The following is a 26,418-nucleotide window of genomic DNA, read 5'->3' as shown; positions in this document are numbered from 1 at the left end:
TTTCCCATTCATACTTTTAAAAATCTTTGGGTTTTATGAGCTTCCTGATTGTACACAGAACACTGTCTTCTCCTCTCTATGGGTAAATGTATACCCATTGAATATATACTAGTGTGCATTAAGAGAACATAAGAAAAACCATAAAAACCCAGAGATAGATTACAGTTAAATGTAAGGCTTCCAGATGGCAAAAGGTCAAAGATATTACAAAGTGGGAAAATGCTGACCACCTGGCAAATGGTTAAGATCCTTATAAGAACGTTTTACACAAAAACCAATATTCAAGCATTACAGACGAGAATGAATAAAATACTCAATTCGTGAAACACTAATAGGCAAATTTAAAGTGTTGAAGTACGCACCACACAAATGAAGACACGTTACTTAATGCAGAATGGTTGTCTGGACTGTGGGCTTTACACTCTGAGTAACTTGAGCGCCCAGGTTTGTTCCCAACTCTGATAAATGCCTGTGCGATCTTGTAAATTACTTAACCTCGTGGGTGGTTTTGAGAATCAAACTATGTGAAGTACCTGGTACAGAGTAGCTCAACAGTAGTTATTATAATAGACTGGCAACAGGTAAAGGATGAACACCCCTAGCTGGTGAGGGAGGTAACTGCTGCACAGTGGTGGGTGGTAACCGTTACTCGTTATCCAACCTAAGCATGCAGGCCTTCTCCCCAACACCGCTTCAGTTTTGTCCTGAGACAAGATTCATTGCAGCATTATTTAGAATATGAGAAACACCTAAAGCCCACCAACACTGGGACTGGCCGAAGTATTTTTATGTATTAACATGTATGTCTTTATAATGGGACTCAGTACAGCAGTGAAGTTATAAAACCTGATATTTACTGATATCCCTGATACACAGAGCTTTAAAAAACAGCCTACACTACACTAACACACACACACACCCCACACACCACACCCCACCCCCCCGTGCTGACACACACACCACCGTCAGGAGAGAAAGGCTGGAAGAGTTGTTTTTTTCTGGGTGGTAGATAAGTTACACTTAACTCTGTAGTTTTAAAAAAGTGCACTGTAATCAACATATGCTACTTTTCTATCAGGAGAAAGTCATTCTCATTTAGAACAGTGATAGCATATATAAGAAACAGCAAAGAAGGAAAGTTGGATTCTCACAGTTTACACCATGCTGCTCCAATCCCATTTTTAAATCAGTGACAAAACTGTTTAGAAATGACACCATAAGATGAACTTTATTTTAAAGCTCTTAAGAGGCTTCACAATATCAGTTACAAACAGAATCAACGTTTCCTCCACGTTACACCTTCACATGACACGGCACTGGGTAAGGAGAGAGAAATTGTAAAGGTTTTGTTCTGCATGCTGCTAACACATTTCACTAGCTTTTGCTTTTAGTCACTGGATTTTTAATAATATCAAAGCAAAAAGTGATATTCTATTGGACAGAATTAATTTTAGAAAGCCCTTATGAAGTCAGACTTAGTCTTGTTTATAAACACCCACACCCACACGCATGCTGAAACGGAGAGCAAAATGCAAGAAAACTACCTTGGCGGAGCAATGCTTGAAGAGTTGAACCACAGCCCTCTTGAATACACTTTATTTTCTCCAAAGACAAAAGTCAGTTTCATCCTCAGTGATGCAAATGGTAATACTGCACAGAAGCTTAGTATGAATGCACAATTCCACAGGAATCTGAAGTTACCAAGGCAATTTTCCCTTTTAGGATCATAAAGACTACAGACTTAAGCTTTTTCTTTTTCCATATAATACACAAAATTTCTAAACATCCTTAAAAAAGAAAATATAAATAGTCTCAGTATGTCATGTAGAATCACATACCATGGCAAAAATACTTTATTAATTGAAGCACTAAGTCAGTTTAATGTCACCTAGTCCAAGTCCATATTGATGGAACTCTTCTCGTTAGGGTAACATTCTCCGTTCTGATGTGGAGGTTCAGCACTGAAATTGTTTTTGCCTTCTAAGTCCTCTTCCTTTGCATCAGTACTCGGGCCATTTGGAGTTCTTTCCAGTTTGGGTGATTCAATTTTTGGTTTGGGTTGTGTTACAACAGGTTCACAAGTGTTATTCAACTCCTAAGAAAGGCAAACAAAACTAATAGTCAGACTAACTCCAGTTCATTTTCAATTACTTTCCTACATACCCGAACCAGTATTTTTCTACCACCTCTCAAATAACTCCATTTGCTCAACACATTTGCCCAAAACTATAGCTTGAAGCCTGATCAAAAGAGATGTGAACATTCTTCTACAGTATGTCAGGGACTTACTAACTACTCACATATTGTTAACCCATTTAATCTCACAGCAGTTATTAAAAGGTAGGAATTATCATCCCCACCTACGGAGAAGAGGTTAAGTAACTTAACCTCAGGAACAGAAAAAGTAGTGAGCAAAGAGCTGGAATTCAAGCTTATAGTCCATGACCTCAAAGGCTCATGTTAACCTTCACTGTGTTTGAATATTCTTCCAGGCAGAAAGCAGTTCCTTGGTTTTCTTCCCAACTTCCTTCTAGCCTCATGCGCTCAGCAAGGCCTGCCCTGATGAATACTGACCTGGGTCCCTCTCCACCGCCCCGAGTTTCCTAATCCCTTTTGACTGTTTTCCCCTCGGCACTTAACACAATCTGATATCCTTCCACGCTTGTTTATTGTCAAGTCCTCCTCTCACCGGCACACTGACAGTTAAACTCCTAGAACAGTAACTGGCACATGGTAGGGGCTCAACAAATGTATTTGTTGAACTAAGTGAACAAATGAAGAAACAGAAGTTTAACAGAAACTTACAAGGTATTCCACATTTTGTAATGTCAATAACAAACTCAGAAATCTGGTCCTGGGATGAGGTAAAAAGATTTAAGCAAAAACGGCTATGTTCAAGGTTCAAAGGATTGCAACCAGAAGCCCTAAGAAAACCCAGCAGTACACACCAGACAATGCCACGCACCTTTATTTTTGCTCTAATTTCCTGAGCACGCACGACGGGATCCTGATCGAGACTCTTTTTGGCCTGAGCGTTCATGATGTTATTCATCCACTCCATCACTTCATTAACAGACTTCTCCACCTTTTTCATTTCAGACTCATCAATATGGTTATATTTCTCATCCTAAACGGAAAAACTTGGTCATTCTGTAGAATTAAGTGCATTTAACAGTAACATCTAACTTGACCCAATTTTCCATGAAGTTCACATGTACCTCTGGTCTCACACACCAAAACCCAATTTCTCACTTAGGAACGAACATTTGTTCACAATGAAGGTTCCTCAGCTTAAACACGAGCTTGTAAATCTAGGGTGGCGTCCTCGCTCTTTACAGAGACTTACGTTGCTCCTGAAGTCAGCTGCTATCTTGGCGTAGTGCTGCAGCCTCTGTCCTAGTTCTTCAAATACTTTGGGCCGTTCTTCAGCTTCTTGAAACCGGACTTTAATTGGAGTGCCAATTTTCTAAACCCGAATGTAATAAATTAGTATTTGTCATAATTGTATTTTAGAAGTCTATAATCTGAAACCCAAGTACTGCTTTCTAGGGGGAGAGAAGGGCCTACCATTAATTCCTCCAACTTGTCGACATACGTCTGCTTAGCCTGGTCCTCTCCTTCTTCATAGAGCCAGTTCTCAGTCTCTGTGAGCAGCCTCAGAAAATTTTGATGATCCTACATACGGAACACAAGAATCAGTATTAGTGGCAATCTTACTTTAAAATAGTCAAAATAGTCGTCCTCAGAAGTGTTACACATCAAGTAGCTCATTTCATTTCTAGGAAGGCACTGATTAGCTGGATTCTCTTCACTGAAAAGTATCAGGGAGCGTTAAACACTGCATTATTAGCGCCATACAATATTTTACAAGAGGGACTGACAGTCATTCTTAGGCCATTCTCTCTTTTACACAGGGATATTTGAAAATTTGTGGTAAAATGCTCTTATTGACTTATAACATTGTATTTCAGTAGTCCGATTTTGGACAGTTTGTACACTGAAATGTGGTTATAGAATCATAGGGACTTTCCTGGTGGTCCAGCGGTTAAGACTCCGCGCCTCCACTGCAGGGGGCGTGGGTTCCATCCCTGGTCGGGGAACTAAGATCCCACGTGCCTCGCAGTGCAGCCGAAAAGTAAAAAAAAAAAAATAATCATCTTCCTACTCTCCAAAACCATTAGGTCTCAATTAGTAACTTTCTACTCACTTCCACAACTACCAAATACTGAAAGGAAAACTAAACAAGTTGACAATTCAATCACTGAACACACACGAAAGCCATTCCTAACAAACTCACATAAAGTATGCAGTTATACTCTGGCTTTAGGAGGTCTAGCTGGTTTGGGTCATCTCTACCTCAGAATCCCAACCATAAGAAATCCAGCTTCAGAGCTGAGAAAGAAATACAGTACAAAGTAGCCTCAGGATCGTAGGACTAAACAGACTCCCAGTTTACATTCTCCTAAGTCCAGAATTAACTCCAAAGCCACTCGAGATTTCTAACTGGCCAGTTTTTCTCCAAGGCCCATCTTTCACAAATGAGCTTCAGGGATCTGCTTAGAGCCATACTGCTCCTGGGAGCTGACAAAAGCCTAAGGGGAATACTGGTGCCTGATAAACTCTGGAATGACTGGCTGAACAAGTCTTATGGGATAAAGCAATGACAGAGAGCAACCAAGGCACCAGAGTCATAAAAAAAAGTCTGAGGCCTTTGAAAGCAAGGATTTTCTCTTATTTATGTTTCTAGGCCACAGTAACTGTGATGTCACAGACTATGAATAAAAGTGCCGAGCGGTTCTTTCTTTGATGGTAAAAACTCAACTCAGTGGATAAACTAGAATAAAATGGCACATCACTAGTGAGCCTCTCCCTCCATGACTCTGTTTATACAACTTCTATTTCAAGCTGTTTTGTTTTCAAAGAGCTCAAGTTACATAATCTAGTAGAGGTTTAAACGTCAAATTTGATATTAAACACTTCATAATGAGATTATCTGAATAAAAACAGAGCCCTAAACATACCTGCTCACATATAAATTTTTCATATGGTCCACACAGCTTGTCCCTGAACTCGTACACATATTCCTCCACTGCGTTTTTAGCATCATTTCTCTCTTTCTCCAATTTATCCTGCATTATCATCTTACCCTGTCAGGAAAACAGAAGAGGTTAATTCTAGTCTTCTGCTACCTGTAACTATATTTTAACTATTTAGATTCTGGAGTTAACAAAATCAAGGATTATATCCAAAAAAAAAAAAATCAGTCTTAACAGTTCTAATTTATACCTTATAAAATTCTTCCAACAATTCCTACAAAGTTCTTCATTTTCTAAATACACAGAATGAGTTTTTTTTTAAACATTATATAATAAATTACATAGCTTTCACATTTCAGATTTAATACTAAGGAAAAAACCAATCTATTGCTTTTATACAATTTTGTTTTCTTTTATGTAGTTACTTGGTTGTCTCCTACTGGGATTAATACTGACCAATGTATAACAGCCACACAATTCTGCCACCACATTTTAAAATCAAGGATAAATACATGTACTTAGAGTCTATTTATTTACCAAATATAAACGGAATAGAATTATTAAATTTCTAAATACAATGTTCCCATCTCAGTAAAAGAAAAATGAACCTCAATCATTTCATATATGTAGACTACAAAGAAGCATAATGTATTTTAACAGAAATATTCAGTGTGGCCTGAGATACCAATTGTATCGCTCTCTGGGCTAGAAGATATTAGCACCCGATTTCTTCATAAAAACTTGGGCAATCAATTTTATACCAAGCAGAATGATCTATGGTATAGATTTCTTTAATAAGGTTACAAAAATATAAACAAAACTTGCTAAAAACAATTTAACTGAAAAACCCATTAGTTTTGGCTTCATCCTATCCCGAAAAATTGTATAGACTTATGAGATATGAGAAAGAATTATAGCCATTTATCTACTAGAAATATGCGTAAAAGGGCCAAACTAAACACATTCCAAAATAAAAATACGTAAATGAAGCACTTACCTCTGTTTCTATGTACATGTTAAGAAGGTCCTTCCCTAACTGCCAGACCAAGTTGGCTTCAACTGGCAGCTCAACATTCACTACCTTTATTTTGGGTTTTTTAGCTTCTGGAGGCTGGTCAACTTTCTTTTCATTAGCCTTGGGAAGAGGGGTTAAAAAAAAAAAAAAAAAAAGGAGAAATTCTTAAACAGTCCTTGAATAACAAAAATCTCCCTATCATACTGAGGACCCAGGAAAAATTAAAATTCCTAAAATCATAAAATTGGAAGAATGTATAAGAGATCATCTAATTTTCCACCCATGCATTTTAAATCAGGGCTGCAGTTACACTTAAACATGCCACACTTCCCTAAAAGAATTCACCAGGATATTTTTCATTTCCTATTAAATTTAAATTTAAACTCTCCTGCTAAAGCTTTTCTTCATCAGTCCTTGCTTTCTAATCCCTTTAAGCAATGTTTGCGACTCCAAAAAGGCAAACATATTATTATTAAATTACCACATCTTTAAATTATAGCCTACAATCTAATGTTAACACCAGATGGATTTTGACCAACTACTAAGCATGTTAGGATCAACTCTATTCCTGTAATATATATATTTAAGGCCCTATATCCCAGCATTAAATGTGCTTTAATTACAATTATCACTACACTGATGAGTGCCTTTTAAAATTTCCTGAATTTGGAAATCACGTATGCACACGTATATGTCTATATATATACATCTCCTTATTTCTACTATCTGGCTTTGAGTCATACCACTTCTCATTAGCAACTCTGCAAGGTCAAAAGATTTTAAAGTCCTAAAATGGAAGCAAATGGAATGATGTAGCAAATGCTAGGTTTATTGTCAGTTTTTCCAAAATATGTAAATACAGGGCTAAAGAAGTATCTCCTACGGCCTTGAATTTTCCAAGCCTTTCATAGTATTTTCATTTCTGCAGGTTCCTATAAGCACAAATGACAAAGAACGCAATTTAGGAAACTCAGCTGTAGGACAGGTTAGAAGATAACCAAGGGTTATGTAACGTGTACCCTGATTGGCTGAGATAGTAAAACAGGGACAAGCCCAGGAGGCACAACAAGCACCGACACTGGGGAATTTCGGGGAGTTATGAAGGATGTTAAAATTCTAGGCTCTTTATATAAGAAACTGGGACTTGAAAGAGGTTCAATGGCTTGGCTAAAATTATAAAGACAGAGACAGGACGAGACCGCATGTTCCCCAGACTTCTGTTTCAGCGTTCCTTAGAGATCACATGTCTGTGAAGTGCTGTGAGCTGCATCCCTAGCAATGATCTGGTCAGTCAGCCTGCAATGTCCATGTCTTCTTCTTCCCTCTAGTGCACGAGAACCCCCCGATATTCTGTGCATGCTCTGGGGGCATAAAACACAGAAAGAAAAATGACACCTACACCTGGCAAAACACAGGAGTGCAACAGATATTTGGGAATCAAATGGATGATAGTCACATATATGCAGGTTAAGTCAGGATAAGACTATCCAGCCGAACAAAATTAAACCAGCTACTGACAAAACCAACGTATCACAAAACGGCATTCGACGCGGCACAGACGAGGGATCCTCCGGGGGGTCTGTGGTAATGTTCCAAAGGGTTTGACACTAGTGGTCCCACTGACAACTAAGAACGTAAGATGCTACCCAGTGTCGTGCTCTAGACAGGTACTAAGACCACTGGCCTAAGTCAGTTAATGCTCAACGCTAAGTGGTGAAGGGGAGGGATGCTGAAATTAAGGAGCCAATCACTGCAAAGAAAGCAATGCTGCTACACCATCATCACATACCTCTTTAACAGGAGAAAAAGAAGGTTTCCAGAAATCAGAATCAGGACCTGCAGCTCATATCAGGGCCCCCAAGGGATCAATCAGGGCATGGGAGATTAAAAACCAGAACCTTTTACCAAGTGCAACGTGCATTTGGACCCCAAGGGACAATTCTGTAATTCATGTGAGGGTAAAGAATTCTGTCCTCAGAATGAGAGAAAACCAAACTACTAATGAAAGTTAATGATTTACATCCCACCTGCACAAAGAACAAAGTTCTGCAAAAAGTGCCGATCTGGGATAACAATGGAAACTTATTACCAGATCATCATAATTAATTTATATAAATTTGACAGGTAATTTGAGAGGAGAAAAAAAATTTACTAGACTACTATAGCCCGCGTCTTTATCATTGGATGAATCAAATGGAAACTAATCACACAGCACCAGGACGTATCTGTTTCAGGTGCTCGCAACTGCAGATACTCTAGCACTACAGAAGACAACAAAAGGTATGCATTCGCCTCCTGTTGCTTGGAGCAGCAGTTATTGAAGGGAAGCTTTCAGGTCTAAAAAGCAGGATACTCAATTCCCTCAGCGAGGTGGAGTACCTCTAACTGGTTTTAGTTGGAAAATATAGAAAATTTTCAGAAAAAAAACCCTACATGGAATACGATAACCTGGTGCTTGCTCTTGAAACCGCAGATTGAATGATATCATTCATGATCACATGTTGCAACACTGTCTAACGGAATGAACTGGAAGAGTCACTCACTTTGTCAGCATCTGGGGTTTTGTTTTCTTCTGAGGGAAGTTCAGGTGAAGGGGGAGACTGTGAGGTTTGACGACCACCAGTTTGTACCTGGGGCTGTGTTCCAGCTTCATTGTTGTCTTGCTGGATATTTTTCTGAAATGAAAGCCCAGGCACAAAGGATGTAGAAAGCAGGTGTACTTGTATAAATTTAAAAGGTTATCGGGCACCAAACACAGTACACTCAATTTCTGAAATCTTAATAGGTGGTGGGGGGGAAAGATACTGATAAAAGCATACAAACACAAAGTACTTGAAAACCTCTTAGATACTGTAAACCTGTAAGAAATTCTTTGAATGATAACAGTTAATGTAGTTAAACAAGTAGTAAGCGTTTTGATTGATGTGATGACAATCAAGAACTCTCGTTCAAGAAGCTTCCATCTAGTCTTGTACAGATATTAACTCTCAAAAGCATAGGAAGCAGATTTCCTCTAGGCCTCTCTCCCAGAAACAAGCTCCCAAAAACCTACTTTCACAGCGGCCATCACACATCTCGACACATCTCCGTTTCAGTGAACTGAACAATTACATAAAACAGCTGACGATCAGTTATCTGGGGGTTCATCACCTCAGTTTAGAGAGACGCAAGACCCTCTCTGTCCCCACTTTCTTTTCGTGATCCAACTATTTACACCTCAAAAACTCCCAGCATAAAGAACAAATACTACATGTTAATAGACACCTCAATCCCCAGTAAACCAGTGCTTGCTATGATCTTTTCCCATCTTTGGGAGAAGCCTGAAACATTCGAATTTAACTACTTGCTGCCCACCTGGAAGTCTCTCCTATTTTTCTTTCAGAGTTTCAAGATCCTAAGGCAGACACTGAGATATCCAGAAGCAAGGCACTCCTGGTAGATGTATATCCAAAAGGTACTAAGAGACTGGAGACAACAGGCATTAGAATAATGGTGTCTGTAGCCTAATGAGAAAGTATGTGGCCCTGGTCATTTAATTCATTACACTGAAGTTCTTCTTGATGAGAACAAAATGAAGGCTCAAATGCTAATGTTCCTTAAATGTTCTAGGAACGATCACAGTTATAATACCTTCTTCACATCTGAACTGAAACACTGTAACTGCCTACACCTCTTCATTTAAACTATTTCTGATTATTACCCAGAAATAAACTATAACAGCTCATCTATTTGAGAGTTTCCTAGAACTCTTCTGTAGACCATGTAAAACCAGCACTCGTGCTGCCGCAGTCTACATTAACATCGTGACGGTAACAACTTCTGTACTCCAGGTGGACCCTTCGCCTCCTCCCTCCCTAACACAGCAAACCGTGTAAATAAAAGCAATAGGTTCTAAAACGCCAAAGCCAAATTTTGCCATACGATCAAAAAATAAAACCAAAAACCCCCAAAACCACAGCATTAATATTTGCTATGTATTTCACTAAATAGCTCTTGTATTTAGTCTTTTTTTCTTAATCATCAGTCGGCATTTGATTTCTCAAATGGCCTGTGTCTTTAAAAGAACAATTCAAAGAACCTTTACCCACTCTAAATTATCACATGCCAGTTCAAATAAAGCTATACAGAATTTAGTCACAGTTCACGAACTCCACGCTGTATATTACTGGCCAATTAACCAAAATTTTAGTCACAATTAAGAAAAATATATTTTAACCCTTCCCTACCCATCTCTTAGGGCTTAGAATTAAGTCAACTATATATTCAAACTCAAAGGCTTACCCGCAAACTTACCTCGGCGTCTGGGTTTTCTGATGGCCTCTGATTCTGACACTCCATGTCTGCTTCGACAGAAGACACTTCGTTCTCCTCAGCTGGGATTTTCTCCACCATAGACGCTGTAGATATGGTGAAAATGCCGTGCGTATTGACTCGCACTTTGACTTTCACTCTAGATTTTTCTCCATCCTTCTGTGCCGAAACATTCTGAACTACGAAGCGGCCTAGACCAAAAAGAAATCGACAATTTCAGAACTGAATCTAACTCTATCAAGCAAAGGCTATATATTGCCATTCCAAAATCTCCCCGTTTTCTCTACCGAGTTACATTTAAGCCCTTTAATGTATACTATAAACATAACCTCTTAAAATAGACTCAGAAGTACACAGTCTAACTTATCACACTTGGGATTAGTTTTAATATGTCATAAAACCTTCAAAGGCAAGGGCACTCTTGTGACTTTCTGTTGAACACTCCGACACAGACACTGTGTGAAGGCTGATGACAAGCTGTCCCCGCTGCCTCCTACCCTATTTCTCCAGGTGAGCACAACCTCGACATGGAAATCTCAAGTGTAAGGCAGATGATATCGAGCGCTTCCTGCATTCTGATTCTGTAGGGCCTTTCCCGGGAATACTGTTTTTCTGACTGAATGATCCAAACATTTTCCTATGTTTCAAATAGGAGAGGTGAGCTAAAACTTGTATCAAAGCCTGAAATTATCATGCATTATAGAGCAGTTCCAGAGCATTCCTGAGTAGGAGTTCAGAGTGCTGACTCTGACCCAGACTCTCTGGGCTTGAATCCTGGCCGTGTGACCTGCTGTAAGTTACTTTATCTGTGCTTTTGTGGTTTGAGTTGACAAGTGTTTTACACTGAGCACTTATAACTATGGAACCAAGGGCTAAGTGTTAGTTATCACCTCCACCAATAGTAGTACTGTTACTACAGAAACCAGTAAACAAAATTAAGTAGTTTGAACCTGTTATGTGCAGAGCACTATATGGGATTTAATAGCCTTGTAGTTAAGTGCTGTCTACACAAACACACAGAAAGTTAGATTTATTTAGTAGGTCGGTGAAATATACTGGAATAGACCTTCATTAATTATCAAATCACGAGGTTCAGGAAATAATTACCAAAAGATCCAGTTAAAGAAACAGCATTTACTAAAGGGCATCCAAGAAGGCTCACAGGAGAGAGAGGGAAGACGGCTCTCTAAGGCTGTGCAAGCTTCTCGGTTTTGGCGATAAAATGAAAACTGTGATGCCATGCTAAAGAGCTTAGATTTTATCCTCTGCACAATGGGGACTAGAATGCAGCCTGTCAAAATTTTAGTCTATATTCAATGATTTTCTTAAATTATCTATAAATAAATTCATAAAAGCTGTTTTAAAAAATAAAAACTCCCCTGTGTCAGAACACTTTTAGTTTTAAGTACTAAGAAAGAAAACACAACTGGCCAGGTTAGACTCCTTCAAACAATTTCATTATGAAATGGTGTGGGGCAAAGGTGAGCCCTGAAGCGATCTAGCAATATCGGCAAATTTTACCAGTAGCCTGGGAAAGAGACACGCCCATTGAAGAAGATGCCTGTAGCTCTCCCACATTTTCAGAGTTAACTATGGGTCAAAATAGATGGCTAGTGTCAAACCTCCCCAGGAAAAATGTAGCAATAAAGATGTATTTTTTTTTAAAAAAAAAGATTACAGTACAAAGGTACATTTGAGAAGTAGCTTCAATGGTTTCCAAGCCAGGTTTTAAGCAATATTCTGCAAGTAACGTTTCACCCAGAGAAAAGGTTAATATTAAAAGTAGGTGATAAGGCTTCCCTGGTGGCGCAGTGGTTGAGAACCTGCCTGCTGATGCAGGGGACACGGGTTCGAGCCCTGGTCTGGGAGGATCCCACATGCCGCGGAGCAACTAGGCCCGTGGGCCACAACTACTGAGCCTGCGCGTCTAGAGCCTGTGCTCCGCAGCGGGAGAGGCCGCCATAGTGAGAGGCCCGCGCACTGCGAAGAAGAGTGGCCCCCGCTTGCCACAACTAGAGAAAGCCCTCGCACAGAAACGAAGACCCAACACAGCCAAAAATAAATTAATTAATTAATAAACTCCTACCCCCAATATCTTCTTTAAAAAAAAAAAAAAAGTAGGTGATAAAGTATAGACTGTATCAGAAAAGGAAAAATACTCAAGTGCTCTTATATATATATACACTTGGAAGCACCAGCAGAGCACCAGCAAGTCATTGCATCTCTACAGGCCAATTTATTCACCAAAAAAACAAAGAGATTTTCCCCATCACCATTATTCCAAAATGAAAATGTCTTCACATGGCATCGTCCCACTCAACATTGCTAAGAACAGAAAAAATGTTTAAGTTTGCACACTGACTAAGTCAAGTCTTCAAAAGAGTAATTACAATGAATTGCTTACCTATTTTTGCTTCTGGATATGGAACTCCTTGAGGATCAGAGTAGAAAGCTTCCAGCTCAAAAGGCCCACTTCTCAAGAAGGTGAGCACTTTGGAGAAAGGAGCAGCATGGTTTCTACTGAACACTTCATGGACGCTAAGAGGAAACAAAGGCATTCAGCTCAAGTGTTCAAGCTCACTGTGCTATGCAAACAGAATAAACACATTCTAAGAGCTGTATCAATCCCATCTCACCATTTATAACTCAGAATGAGAGAAATATTTTGGTAAGTCTGTTGTTGAAAGATCCCAGTTAATCAAACACTCTACCATGAAATTCATTTGCTAATTTTTCTTTATATTAAAATAAAGTAATTTTCTCCTACATACCCTTCGGCATCTTCTGAATCGTGACTCCAGACCAGAGATATTGGAAAAGGAACTGCATCAGTGACGGAAAATTCTCTAACTTTAAATGCTGGGGAAAGGATTGCACACTTCAAAAAAAAAAAAAAGAAAAAGAAAAAAATTATCATGAGCACATGAAAAATTTCACTCAGCTTTTAATATAAAAATCAATTCAAGCCCGCCTGCCACAACTAAGGAGCTGGCAAGGCACAACTAAGGAGCCCACCTGCTGCAACTAACACCCAGCGCAATCAAATAAATAAATATTAAAAAAGAAAAAAAATCAATTCAAATAGAACGGGTAGGTTTAAATTCAAATTCGAAATTGCTTACAGTGTACGTGTCTTAAGCATAAGTGATTTATCATCTAAATACTATGGCAATCACTAGATATAAAGTTAAACAGTACAACGAATCTTAGGCTAGCAACTGTTAATTAGTAAGTTTCACAGGGGCTGAGGAAAAAGCAGCGGTCTTTCCAGAAATGCCCTGCTGACAGCAATTTTAATTACAAGCTGTATCACTTTTGAATGTGTATATACATCCAAACAGCTCTGTCCGCATTGCCTTTCAAATGTCTAAGACTGAAAAAGGGTAAAACCAAAATGTGCCTATTTTCAAGTAATTTTAGGAATGAAGGAAGCGATGGTCAATTCAAATTTAGGGTAGACAACACCCAACAGACCAACCGGTGGATTTCAACTTGTCACATAAAAATGACTGAACAGATGACTAAACTAAAAGTCAGTAAATCTCTGACTCTGTCAATAGCACAGGATTCTTCAGAAGAGAAGCCAAAAGAAGCTCTAGTTCTACAGAAACTATAAGCTTCCGAAGTCCTGGGTGATTAAGAGTCAGTGAAGGAGGCGCACGCCACTGTCAAGGAGGAAGCAAAGACAAAAACCCCACAAAACATGAGGAATCTTGATGATGCAACGGATTACAGGCAATAGTCAGCATCTACACGTTCTTTTTTAAAAGTTTTACACAGTAGTCAGTCTAAATACTTTTCTGTAAAGAATCTACTGCTTTGTATTAAAAAAAAAACTGTGCTAACTAGATCAAATTTAAACAAATTAACTTAAAACTTTAGTTAAAACTACTCAGATTTGACTCTAATATCCTACGTATAAACCAATACTAATTTTTTTGTATCAGTAACTTCTAGATTTTGTGCTTTTACTTTGCCAAACTTCATGCCTCTGAGCTGCCTCCTTATTTGATAAGCTACAATCAGTTTGGAGGGGGAACAGCTATTTCATCAAACCACCTGTTAGCTAATACTCTTAACCCTGCAAACTTTCCCCAAATCAATTCCTCACTGCACCAGACTGCTGTTCCCCTGCCCTCCTTGGTGCTCTGTAACAACCGGCACCACCACACGGCTACTCTACGCCCTACAGCCGTGTTTTCTATGATCCCCTCAGAATCATGCCTGTCCCTAATCCCCAGCTTGAGAAACACTAGCTCTGTAGTTCTTTGAATCTTAAACTTCCTAAACCTTCCAATACTTGAAGCAGATCCTGTGTCCCCACGGCCTCACGATTTGTGGAAATGTAAGTAACCCCCTTGTGGTGTCTAACTGGGCACTGGGCTCTGCTTTCTCTGTGACACCACCTCGATGAAGTAAAGCAGAAATGGTTCAAGGAATGAGCCCCCAGAGGGAGAAGGGCTGAGAAGGCAATACCTGTAGTGCACACCCTCTGGCCACTGCTTCATCTGCGTTGAGCGTCGTGCTCGTATCTTTTCCAAAGAATTTGGCAATTTTTTCTTTCACGGCTGGGATTCGTGTAGTGCCTCCAACTACCTCCACAGCACTCACATCTTCTACTTTGAGCTGAGTTTGTTCCAGCAATGAATAAAGGGGAACTTCTATCCTTTGCAGGAGCTCAGCACAGAGTTCTTCAAACTGTGCCCTTGGCAATTAAGAGGAAAACTTTAGAAATCTTTAGAAAACTTATCTTAAGGCCAATATCCTGTCCTATTTTTTAAAAAATAAGCCTTATCAACCCAACATTTTTTTTTCCCCTCAGACACCCTGAATTCCACATGGGCCAAGTTCAACCATACTGTAATTTGTAACTTTTCTTTTTCAAAAAATATACAAAACAGATGCAGAAAGGGCATGAGGAGAAAATCAATTCGACAGGTATTACTAGAAGAAATCACTTTTATATTAAGATTTCCATTTTATTCCTTAATGTTTTAGATGATCCCGTTTTCATTACTTTGAATATTTCCATTCTCTTCAAAATATTTCTGCAAAATATTCTGTGAAACCATTATTGAATTACTGGCCCAGAAATACTAAAAAGTGAAAATGAGCCAAAAGACTTCACTACGAGGGCACTGAACACAGATCTTCCTAAAAACCTCTTTGCAGAAGCAACCCTAGTTCTAATGACGTTGACAGTCTTTCCAGCAGGTACGGTACAATCCTGAAATGTGGGCCAGGACTCACAACACCACAGCTAGAACTGACACGTGGACTACAGTTGCAGCAAGAAGTTTTCTTTAATCTGTCAGAATTCAAGACACACCTGTTCATCTTTCCCGAAACATCTTTGTCATTCATAAAGCACTCGATATTCAGTGGTAGGTCCGTGCTGTTAGAGCTCATCAGCTTTTTCAATTTTTCACACTCCTGATACAGACGAAGGAGTGCTCGAATTTTGGATTTTGCGTCCAACTTGTACTTAGTTTTAAATTCTGCACAAAAATGTTCCACTAACTTTGCATCAAAGTTTTTTCCTCCTAAGAAAGGATCAAAAGCTGTTCCCAGTACCTAATTTAGTTAAAACAACAAATAATCTGGTTATTTCAATCATATTTGCAACTAGAGTCTTAAATATTGCTATTCAAACAACCAAAGACTCCTAGGCTCAAAATTTCTATTTAAACTACAACATGAAATCCAAGTCAGTAAGGAGACGCGTAACTACAAAATCCAAACGAAATGTTAAGTCTCTAAGATGTCTTTAATTTTAATGATTACATGGAAGATAACCTTAAAAAGCTTTTCTTTCCTGAGCAAGAAGCTGAAACGATTACATCATCTTTATGGAGGATCAACCTTAGGAACAACTCTTGGTTAATATCTTTACCCCAAACTTTTCATTACCTCGAAGAGCCTAAAGTAATGACAACTGTCACACATGTAATATTTGGGTCACTTAGTTCTGATTTATGACTTTACCTTCAATTTTCCCTTGTTAAAGGCACAGGCAGACACTTGAAAAGCTGAATGTCCCATATCAACAAAAACCACTACTCGAGGTTTCTCATCCAGGCCTGGGAGATCCTGCTTATAAATTCCATAATTCAAAGCAACTAAAAAAAAATTAGTATGTTTCGATTCTTTGGTTCACATTTTCTTAGGAATTTCATTGTTACCAACGTAATCACACATGCAGGAAACCTGACTGTACTTCCATTAATTAAAAGTGAACATATTTCTTTTATATCTGACTTCATACTTTGTCCCTTTCTGATTTTAGAACAATGTTCTATCACTTTTAAATATATGGAGAGATGTGACAGAGAGGACATACGTAATGCAAAAACAATGGCATGTAAACCACGTGTAACCACACACAAACAATATCAGACTCATTACACAATACTTACATTTTAACCACAACCTGCTAGGAGACTGCTTATCCAAAAAAATTAAGAATTTAATATATAACTACAGCAACTGCAGGTCCTACCAATTAGATTCAAGGCAAATAAATGATCTATCTTAAGTAGTCTGTGTTAGCTTTTTCTGAATTTTGAAACCACTGTATTTCTAAATACGTATACTTAAGAACACACCTTTATCAATACTTTAAGAGTTCTTAAAACATCTATTAAAAACATACTAAACAAAGCCTTATTTGCTTTGCCTGAATACACTACATTGTAACTGACTTTGAGTCCATCTGTAATCACAAGAAGCTGATACAAGGTCTAAGAGGAGATAAGTGAGTGTTTTGCTCCCCACTATATCCATTCCTACCAAGGTGCCTGGCAAATCATACAGCTTAAATTAATATCTGATATAAGATGAATGATCAACTCCTAACCACATACAATCGGAAAGCATATGAGGGAAAAAAAATTTAAGCTAAATCAATAGTCAAGGTAGTTGTAAAAGCCAAAATCATGAGGTTTTGGGAAAACTTGTTTCTTAACTATAAAAACAATGTAAGGAAATAAAAAACTAAATCCAATACAACTAATTTAAAGGATTAAAAAATTTATATACAAGAATTTCCTAATGAAAACAGATTCATATATTTGAAAAAGTGCCAACTTCTCATTAAAACAAGCATCTGAAAGGCTAGAATTTTTGCTTTCAAATCTAACACGTTTTTTAATAGGCTGTGTTTCTACACCTACATGAAAGTGTTTGATAACAGGACCTGGTGTGTCTTAACTTTAGTTTCGAAAGTATATTAACTGCTACACAAAAACAGTTTTCTTCTTACCAGCTGTCATGTCATTCATGAGTCTCAAGCAGTTTAAGCCAACAATTTGTGCAGCATCTAAGACAGATCGCCTCTCAGCATCTGTGAAGAAAGAAGGGACCTGCAAACAAGAAGGGAAAGAATCTAACTTACCTAGAACACACAAAATAAAACATACAAATCCCTCACAACCATCTGTAATCAATTCACAATAGTCCAGCTAAATAAGTGCCTAGTCAAGTCACAAAACAGAAAAAGAATAAGTTCTTTAACTTTCAGAAACAGCAACTACTTTTGAAAAGATTGCCCTAAAATTATAAGTATCAAATTTATTAGAACCAAATTTTAACCTGAAATAAAAACTAACCAGGAGTATTCGTAAGACGTATTAACAGTTACTTAAATCTAACAAAAAGCTTTAAATTTAAGAGGATGAAATACTATTTCCAAACAAGTCTTAAATTTCTTTTGGAAATTATTCTGCTATGTCAACATTAAATGTAATTAAACTATAAAGACTACAGGAACTTAAAGATAATACAGCTAATTCTAGCCTCTGCCCTTTAGTTTGCTGTTCGTTGGTTTTAAGCATTAATCGTTGGGGTACCTTCTAATTCAGTAAACCTGTTCAGATTACAAAAATGAAACTTTTTTGTCAAAGTCTGTTGATTTTTCTAAGAGGAAGAAGAACTAAATCAGCTCAAGGGATAAAGTTTCTTACGGTGTTGTGTTCTAGCTAGATGAATTCTTCTGATTGCCTTCTAGGGCAGCACTTTAACTAGCACATTCTTCCAGAAGAGCATCTAACAATACATTCATATAATCACTTAACTGGAAAGTACCTAAGAGAAAACTTGGTACAGTGGCTTTCGCATTTTCTCCCCAAGTTACCTATAAATGCTTCAGAAAGAGTGACAAGGGCGAAGGTGGGTCTCTGCTCACCTTTCAAATCAGAACACTTTCAGTTTTCCATATTAGGTTATTTAAAGAGGGGGTGGGAGAGGAAGGAAGGACCACTGACTTATAACTTAATTCTTTAACTTTACCAGAGATTAATAGCATTTCTCCAAGCAATACCCAGACATTCCTTTAGTAGAACACCTTCTGTCTTGCAAGAGAAATTTCAGCCTTTCTGCGTCTCTTCTTGCATATCCCAGGATGCACTGCCATAAAGGCTTCTGACAGGTCTGGACAGGCCACCCTGCCAAATAAAAGATGACTTTTCCCCATAGCACAAATTTGCCACAGAGAATAATAACGTTGTAGAGGATGAAAATTGGTACATAAGGACAAAAAAATATTTAGCTAGTTACAATGGCTTGTGGCTGTCTAAAGGACCACAGTACAGAAACAGATATACACTAAATCTGTACTACTAAACTTTCATGTGGGAGAGGTGATGAGGTATAAAATGTATGTAAAGGATCCTTGGGGCAGGGGAAGTGACACCCTGTCCTATACAGTCAGTATAGCCTGGTTGCAATCTCCAGCTCACCGTAACAGCTGTTCTGAGACATGGGCTAGGTAGAAAAGAGATAGTGGGAGAGATCAGAGTAGCTCTCTTAATTAACTTTAACTACTTAGAAGAGAAAAACAGAGAACTATGTCTTCAAAAGAAGAAGGAAGGCCTCTCTTTTTCCTTGTTTCTCTAACCTCAATAATGAACACCTAATCTTATTTTAATGTATACACTTTCCCCCAGATCAAATCTTTACCTATAAATCAATTAACATCATATTTCCTAATCCCTTACATAAACGAGGGAGTGTTAATAAATCTTAATGTAAAAAAAAAAAAATGACTTCTGTCCATTACAAATACTCTTTAATAACCTAATTATCAACTGTCCATTGAAAGTAGTGGGCTTGCCAATGCTAAAAAAAAAACCTAGGTTTTGTCACTACTGGTAGGTTACATTTTAAAACTACTTATCACCAAGAACCAACTCTCTGGTTCTCACGTGTGGATAAAATTCTGAAAAGCTCTCGTGTAAGTATACAATTGCCTCTCAATACATCAACTAACTTTAGAATATCCTCCAATTCAACCAATCAGTCTGTATTTTCAAAAAGCCTGACAGGAGATATTGACATGTAACACCACTCAAAAACCTTTGCAACTTCTGGCTAAAATCACCACCCAAACCTACTATGCAATGCTGCTGAACACTATGGTATAGAGTGCAGCAGAATTCTGATCTCTAGTAGTAGGACAGCTTTCACACATTCAATACTAAAAAGTAACATGAAAAAGGCAAATTAAAATAAAACACGTTGCCTTGCCGAACTCTACTTACTGAAATAACACAATCTGTTACTGGCTTCTTGAGGTTGTTTTCAGCAGTTTCCTTTAACTTAGTCAACAGCATGGCTGTTATCTGTTCCACACTAAACAGATGTTCCTCATCCATGTACATTACCTGTATTGAGGAAAGAAAATGCTTTAAATACTGTAGTCCTAAAAGTTACATGCTAATAATATTAACTTACAAACATGATTACACATTCTCTTCCAGAAAACCTTTACTGTTATAACTGTTTAGAAAAGAAGAAGGAAAGGAAAGGTAAAAGGAAGAGAAAAAGGGAAAGGAAAGCAAAGCAAAGAAAAAAAGAAAGATTCTTCCCCAGAGATGAAGAGAAAAAAAAGCTGGGGCAGATTTTTCCCCTATCCAAAGTACTGGTCAAAGTATTATAGAAGATAGTAAATTTCCACTCTAACTGAAGAGATGAATCACTGGGATAAATATTATTTTGTGTAGATCATAAGACAGGAATGCCTCTGTAGTTTAAAAAAAGATTTCTGGTTGTATTACACTGTAGCTCTCCAAACAACTGCAAATGAGCTGTATTGGAACAGACTTTTGTTTGATATGACAACACAATTTAGATTTCTTTAAACACCATGAATTCTAAATTTTATAACTGTCAAGACGTTATGAGAAACACAAATTAAGTTACAGCAGTATATACCATTTGAATAATTTTCAAGGATGATTTAAACATAAACCTATAGTTTAAGAGAGACTAGTTAAAAAATAAAAGACCATCTTGTCCAAATAAGGAAACTGAATTACATATTTATTAAGAATTAAGTACTTTTCTCTGTAGATGAATTAAACAGTTTCCTAGTAAGGAATCTAAGATTGCTCGATTATATTACCTTTATTCCAACTCCACCATTTTTCATTGGAACCAGATCATAACTTAAGTTTTCCTTCTCCTTTTGAATGAAGGGGTCATTGAATGCTCGGCCATGAAACCTCTTGAAATTAGACACTGTATTGTTTGCATGAGTGATTTGCTGCAAAAAAAAAAAAAAAACACTGAGATTTAAATTTTTTTCTAATTTCAACACCTATTAGTACTTACAGCAATTAAAAAGAAAGTCACTTGTACAACTCAAATCAGAGGGATATAAGTAACCTTCCCCAGAGCCCTGACTTTCTCCATCAATGAATGGACTTTATTCTTTCTCCTTTTCCTATAGAAATGCCAGGAGGGAGGCAGTGAGAGGGATACACACAGGCTTCAAAGTCTGCAAGATAAAAACTCAGATAGTGAAACTATCCCTGGAGCTCTGAACAAACCCCAAGAACTGTATGTATCACTTTATTTCATTCCTTTTCTCCCACTACAGTTGTTTTATACCTAATGAATAAATGAAAAAGGATATTTAGAAGCACTATAGTCTGGTCACATTTTTTTAAAAAAGGAGTTAATTGTTACAGTAATCTACTTGTTGAGCCGCTAAGTGGCCAGGATAAGTACTTTGTGCCACAAAATATATTGATTGCTACTTTTCCTATCAATAGCATGGAATGTTAATTATCTATACCAAAAAGCAGAAAACGCAAGGATAATTCAAAAAGTTTCTATATGAGGTAATGCTTTCAACTGCACGTACATATTTTTGATGATTAGGCTCTGGATATACAAGTCCCACTTCATAGCATATTTCACTCAAAGATGTCAGCAGTGGGAACCTTATTTAAAACACAAAAATAATTAAAAGATGAAAAACAAAGACTTCTAAAGTTATTAGTTTGAAAATACCAAAACCGTTTACTGTGTACTTCTTTCTCTGACCTACTTCTTTTAAAAAGAAAAATATAGCTTGGCAACACTAGTTTTCAAATAATATGGAATATTTCAAACAATGTTTAAGTACTAAAATTCCTTGCGATTATAAAACCGAGATGACATATGTCTAGTAATCTACAGGCTAGATCTAAGCCTCAACAGATTTTCCTCACATAACCACAAAAATGCAGTGGGATCTCAGGTCCGGGACATCAGTCTTTTCTTTTCAACGGCCACATTTGGGGAGGTTGTTACTTCACTAGTGTCTCTCCCCTTTGAGCAGGTTACTTTGAGTGGGCACGGCCATTTCTCTTCCCTGCTTTGTTTTTTTGCTCTTTTGTTCCTCTCTTCCAACCAGCCATAATATAGTACTCCAAGGTTTAGTTTTCTTTTTTTAGCAATACTATTTTCTGTATTAAGAGAATTTTTTCAACTTTTTTTTAAACTAAATAAATCAACATGTAACACTGTGTAAGCTGAAGGCATACAGTGTATGTTACTTTGATACGTTTACATATTGTAACAGGCCTGCTTTCAGTCCCTTTTTTAAGAGCCTCTCACAAAAGGGATTTTCGTATTTCATATTTATTTATTTTTCTCCCCGATCCCCAAAGTTCAAATTACAATGTGAGTCCTAAGGGGAGCCACATAGGTAAATTTTCAAGTCCCATTAATATGTAAAATTAATTCCAATAACTTATTTAGCCTAATTCATCTAAAATATTGTCATTTCAACATGCACTTGATGTAAACAGTCGATGAGATTGTTTATTTCATTTTAAGCCTGCAAAAGCGCATGTATTTTATACTTCACATGTTAATTCAGATCAGGCACATTTCAAGTGCTCAAGGGCCACATGTAACAGCGACTCTACAGGCCAGCACAGGCCTAGACAACAAGTTCTCCTCGTACTACCTTAATTATTAAGTAACCTGAAAACACTTTTAAACAGAGCTTCTTAGAAGTTCCTTCCATGAAAGGAAGCTTTAACTCTTAAATGAGTATCATGAGAAACTTCACATGAAAGAACTTCATGTGTCTCGTTTTTAAGTTTTAAAAATTAGATACATTAGAAGGTAGGAAAGTTATTAAAAATTAATGTTGGAAAATTAGAAAGTTAAAGATCTTATTCAATAAAACAAAAGGAAGAGAACAGAAAAAAAAAGTATCTAAGGGCTCATAAGGAGTATCTGCGTTACAATTCTAAAACTCAAAAATAGATAGGCTTAGGTATTTCGTATTTTTGTATGTCTCTGAGATTTTACTTTTAAAACTTCTCTCTTAAAAAATGATCAGAATCCTCTTAAAGAACATACCTGATTTTTGGCTGCAACTCCAATTGTTCTGTTTTTTGATCCAAATGATATGACTGATCTAGAAGAAATTTAAAAAAACCATGTTTTACAAATGTTAAAAGCATAAATGTGGAGGTTTTTAACTGACAAGAGGAAAATTCTAACATAAATTTCCTACCCCAAAAAAGGAAAAAAATATCCTACCCATTCTGGGGGAAGGGGGCACAGTACAGCACAACTTTGGACTCCAAAGCTTTGGTCAGCTGCTTAACTCTGAGAATCCAATCTAGGTGGCAGCTGCACCCCACCCTGGCCCCCACTCCCGTCTGCTCAAGGCTCAGAGGAAACTTTCCAGTACTGCAAGCACCAGCATAATTCTCCAGGCCCCAATTATCAGCAAGTGGACGTTAACTGTGAAAATGCTTTGAATAGTTAGAGTATTATTAACTCGGTCCTAGCCACGATTAACAAAATATGGTGTAACTACTTCGCAGTTACCAACTCCATACAAATCTAAGCGTCACTATCATACCTATTGCTGTCCTGATATATCATCTGACTCTTTATGATCAAAGGTTTTTAGATAAACGGAAACAAGTGGGCCTAAGCTATGCTTCTGGAGTTTAAACGCACAAAAGAGGGTCCTATACAGAAGACTCTACTTGAGGAAGCCAAGTAAAAATGATGCTGAGCAAGTACCACGACAGAATCAAGTATAAATGCTGAGCAAAAGGACTGAATAATCAGTTACATTTTAAGTCAGCTCTGAAGAGATGAAGTGACTTGTAACTGTTAAACAGCCTTCTGAGCAATGGAAATGGAATGGTAGCACAGAGCAATAAAGTCTTGTCAGAAGGATGAAAGTGAATTAGGTTTTAGATTACAGGGCAGGTAGGAATAATGGTGATATGAGCAAAATGGGAATACACTGAAGGCATTAAATATCAAGCTCAATCAAATTTAAACTTGCTATAACAGAGACATCTTAGACCTAGATTATCTGAGCAGGTGCTAAATAGCATCTTAACAGCCAGAGAACTGCTGGAGCAAAGGCTAGAGCTTTAAAATACCTTCCAAAAACAGAACAGCACTCCGAGCTCAGAGTAAACATACAGTTGCGGAATGAATTTACTCATTTTCCAAGAAGAGAATCAAACTAATTATACTAAACAGAAATTAATAGTAGCCAATGCAGTTGAGTCAAACGTCTATTATATAAAAAATATTAAGGGAAACTCCAGTACTGCCCTTGGTTTACATTTTTGAGACACACTGTCAGCTTTAGTTTCACAGTGGTCACTATAGCCACATACGTAATTTTTCTCTACTCTCCCTTGAACAACTCTTCTTCCTTTTACTGGACCAAAGAGAACAAAGATGTAAACTGCACCTAAGCATGAAATCCTGAGATACTATCTTCTTTCTTACTATACTCCGATCAGAGCCCTTCACACAGCTAAACTAAAACACTGTAGCTTTATAAAGCATGAGATGCTCTGTGAATAGCAGTCTTCCCAATGCTACTGATACTGACAATGTCTGGTTATCTTCTCACTTCCGTTCAGTTTCATAAATGTTCATCTGCACTCAAATAGTGATATAAGCCCAGTCATTTCACCTTTGGGCTCGATGTTTCATTCTATGATTTTTATCTTGGGATTAAGGCACTTAAATACCTACACCATTTTCCCTGAGAAGTAAGCAGTTGTTTTTATCAATGTACATGCAGGCATGTTTGCATACAACATATTCAGAAATTAAGACTCCCCTCCAAAAAAGTTGCTTATTAAAATGTTACCCTTTGCCCACCCCATGCTGCTGTAGAATATACCATTTAATTCAGTGACAACATCCACCCTCTAGAGGAGTTCTAGCACCAAAGTGTGCAATTTTTCTTTTCTCTCCTTATTTAAGCCGTTCAAAATTAAAGAAATTGGAACACGATTTAGGATTCCTCTTTAACGGCTTTCATAAAACGAAAAAAAGGACGTTTACATCTTTCACAAATGATCCAAGAGTGAGCAAGAAAAGGTAGATTCATCATCAAAGGAGTGATTCTGTGGTCGCTAACTACAATCCGCCCGCTCCCTGCACAAGCAGCAGCAGACGAGCTCTGGAAGCTTCCAGCTCATTTCGAGATTCACAATGCGGAAGAAAAAGCTCGGCAGCCCCAGCTCTGCGGTGCGCAAAGACATGCTCGGAGGGAGGGGGACGAGCTGGGGGCGGCTCGGCCAGCTCAGAGAAGCCGGGTGGGGAAACGGGGGCGGCCGCGCAAGGAGCTGGCTGAAGCTTCTTGCCAAGAAAAAGGAGCGAAGTCTCGGGCTTGCCCGCAGACCGGCCCCCAGGAGGGAGCCCGCCAGAAGGGACGACCCCGGGGGACTCGACTCCCGGGCTTCTCTTGGCCCCTCGAATCCCGGAGACCCTTCTATCCGATTCGCGGCCGCAAGCCCCCTCCCCTACCCGGCGGCTAGGCCGCCGGCATCCCGACCCCACGGAGGGCGCACCGCTCCCCACATCGCCCTTCCTTCGCCCCGGCGCTCCGCGGCCAGCCGCAAACGTGGGGTCCCCGGGATCCGCAGCCCCCGCCGGCTTGCTGCCCTCGCCCCAGAACCTCCCCCCAGCGCCCCCGCAAGCTCCCACTTACGGGGTGCACCGGTCGCTGAACTCGTTGGCGATGGTCTCGATGCCCCCGGCCCGGGCCACCGCGATGTAGCAGCTCTGCGAGCCCACGTCCAGCCCCACCACCGACATGGCCGGCTCTCGGTCCGCCTCCGCTTCGGGTTGGTCTGTGTCCTCCGGCCGCCGCTTCCTGCCCCGGCTGCGCGCGGCTCCCGCGGGGTCCGGTCCTGTCACGCGGACGGACACACGGACGATCTGCCGGTCTGGCACCGCCGGATTCCCGGGGACAGTGGCGGCTCACAGAGGAGTAACCACGGGAGAAAGCTGCGCTCGGTCTCCGCAAGTCGTTCCGCAGTTCGGGCTGCCTGCCTGGATATTCACCGGCTCGCTCACCAGCGTGCCGCTTAACTACCGACCCGAAAGAGAAGATCCCAGCGTCTCAGCCTTATGTATCGTACTGATCGGAACTTTCCAGAATCTGCGGCATTTACTCACCGGCGCCTCCACCGGCCCCTCCACGTGCCACTTCCGCTTCCTTCTTCTCGAGCCTTCTCGAAAGATTCCACCCAATGGGTGGCTGGTCCCTCTGGGGACGGCCGCCGTTGCCATGGCAACAGGACAGCCCTTCCGACGCTATTGGCTCAAACTGGCCAAGCTGACCCGCCTACGCCCCGCCCGCCCTAGCCTGAGGCTCTTTGCTGTCTTAATAAAACGGGCAACGAAGAATGACTCGAAAAATCGTAATCTTCGTTATTTACTAGTGGGCGATGGTATCTGACCCTTAGACTCGAAGGAGAAGCTGGGCGGGCGGAGACACACCCC

General features: G+C 39.0%; 1 protein-coding gene across 3 annotated transcripts; it reads right to left on the bottom strand.

Annotated features, from left to right (window-relative positions):
• Window positions 1–1,201: 1,201 nt before the first annotated feature.
• Window positions 1,202–26,126, bottom strand: HSPH1 (heat shock protein family H (Hsp110) member 1). Of its 3 annotated transcripts, XM_027116565.1 has the most exons (18): window positions 25,622–26,126; window positions 22,999–23,056; window positions 20,762–20,902; window positions 19,899–20,021; window positions 17,624–17,723; window positions 16,348–16,481; window positions 15,692–15,936; window positions 14,839–15,067; window positions 13,134–13,240; window positions 12,767–12,900; window positions 10,345–10,553; window positions 8,595–8,726; window positions 6,034–6,171; window positions 5,022–5,147; window positions 3,568–3,675; window positions 3,347–3,466; window positions 2,966–3,127; window positions 1,202–2,095 (listed from the first exon to the last, which is right to left on the bottom strand). In XM_027116565.1, the coding sequence occupies exons 1-18, from the start codon at window positions 25,726–25,728 to the stop codon at window positions 1,889–1,891; spliced, it is 2,580 nt and encodes an 859-aa protein (XP_026972366.1). In that variant the 5' UTR covers window positions 25,729–26,126; the 3' UTR covers window positions 1,202–1,888. The 3 variants fall into 3 exon arrangements, with proteins under 3 accessions (XP_026972366.1, XP_026972367.1, XP_026972368.1); XM_027116566.1 differs by lacking the exon at window positions 8,595–8,726; XM_027116567.1 differs by lacking the exons at window positions 22,999–23,056; window positions 25,622–26,126 and adding an exon at window positions 21,506–21,584.
• Window positions 26,127–26,418: the final 292 nt, after the last annotated feature.

Source organism: Aethalodelphis obliquidens, unplaced genomic scaffold (assembly GCF_003676395.1).
Source record: "Aethalodelphis obliquidens isolate GAN/ISIS:26980383/991018 unplaced genomic scaffold, ASM367639v1 scaffold16, whole genome shotgun sequence".
Lineage (NCBI taxonomy): Eukaryota > Metazoa > Chordata > Mammalia > Artiodactyla > Delphinidae > Aethalodelphis > Aethalodelphis obliquidens.
The sequence above is the reverse complement of the archived record's forward strand: the minus strand, read 5'-3'. Positions and strand labels throughout refer to the sequence as shown.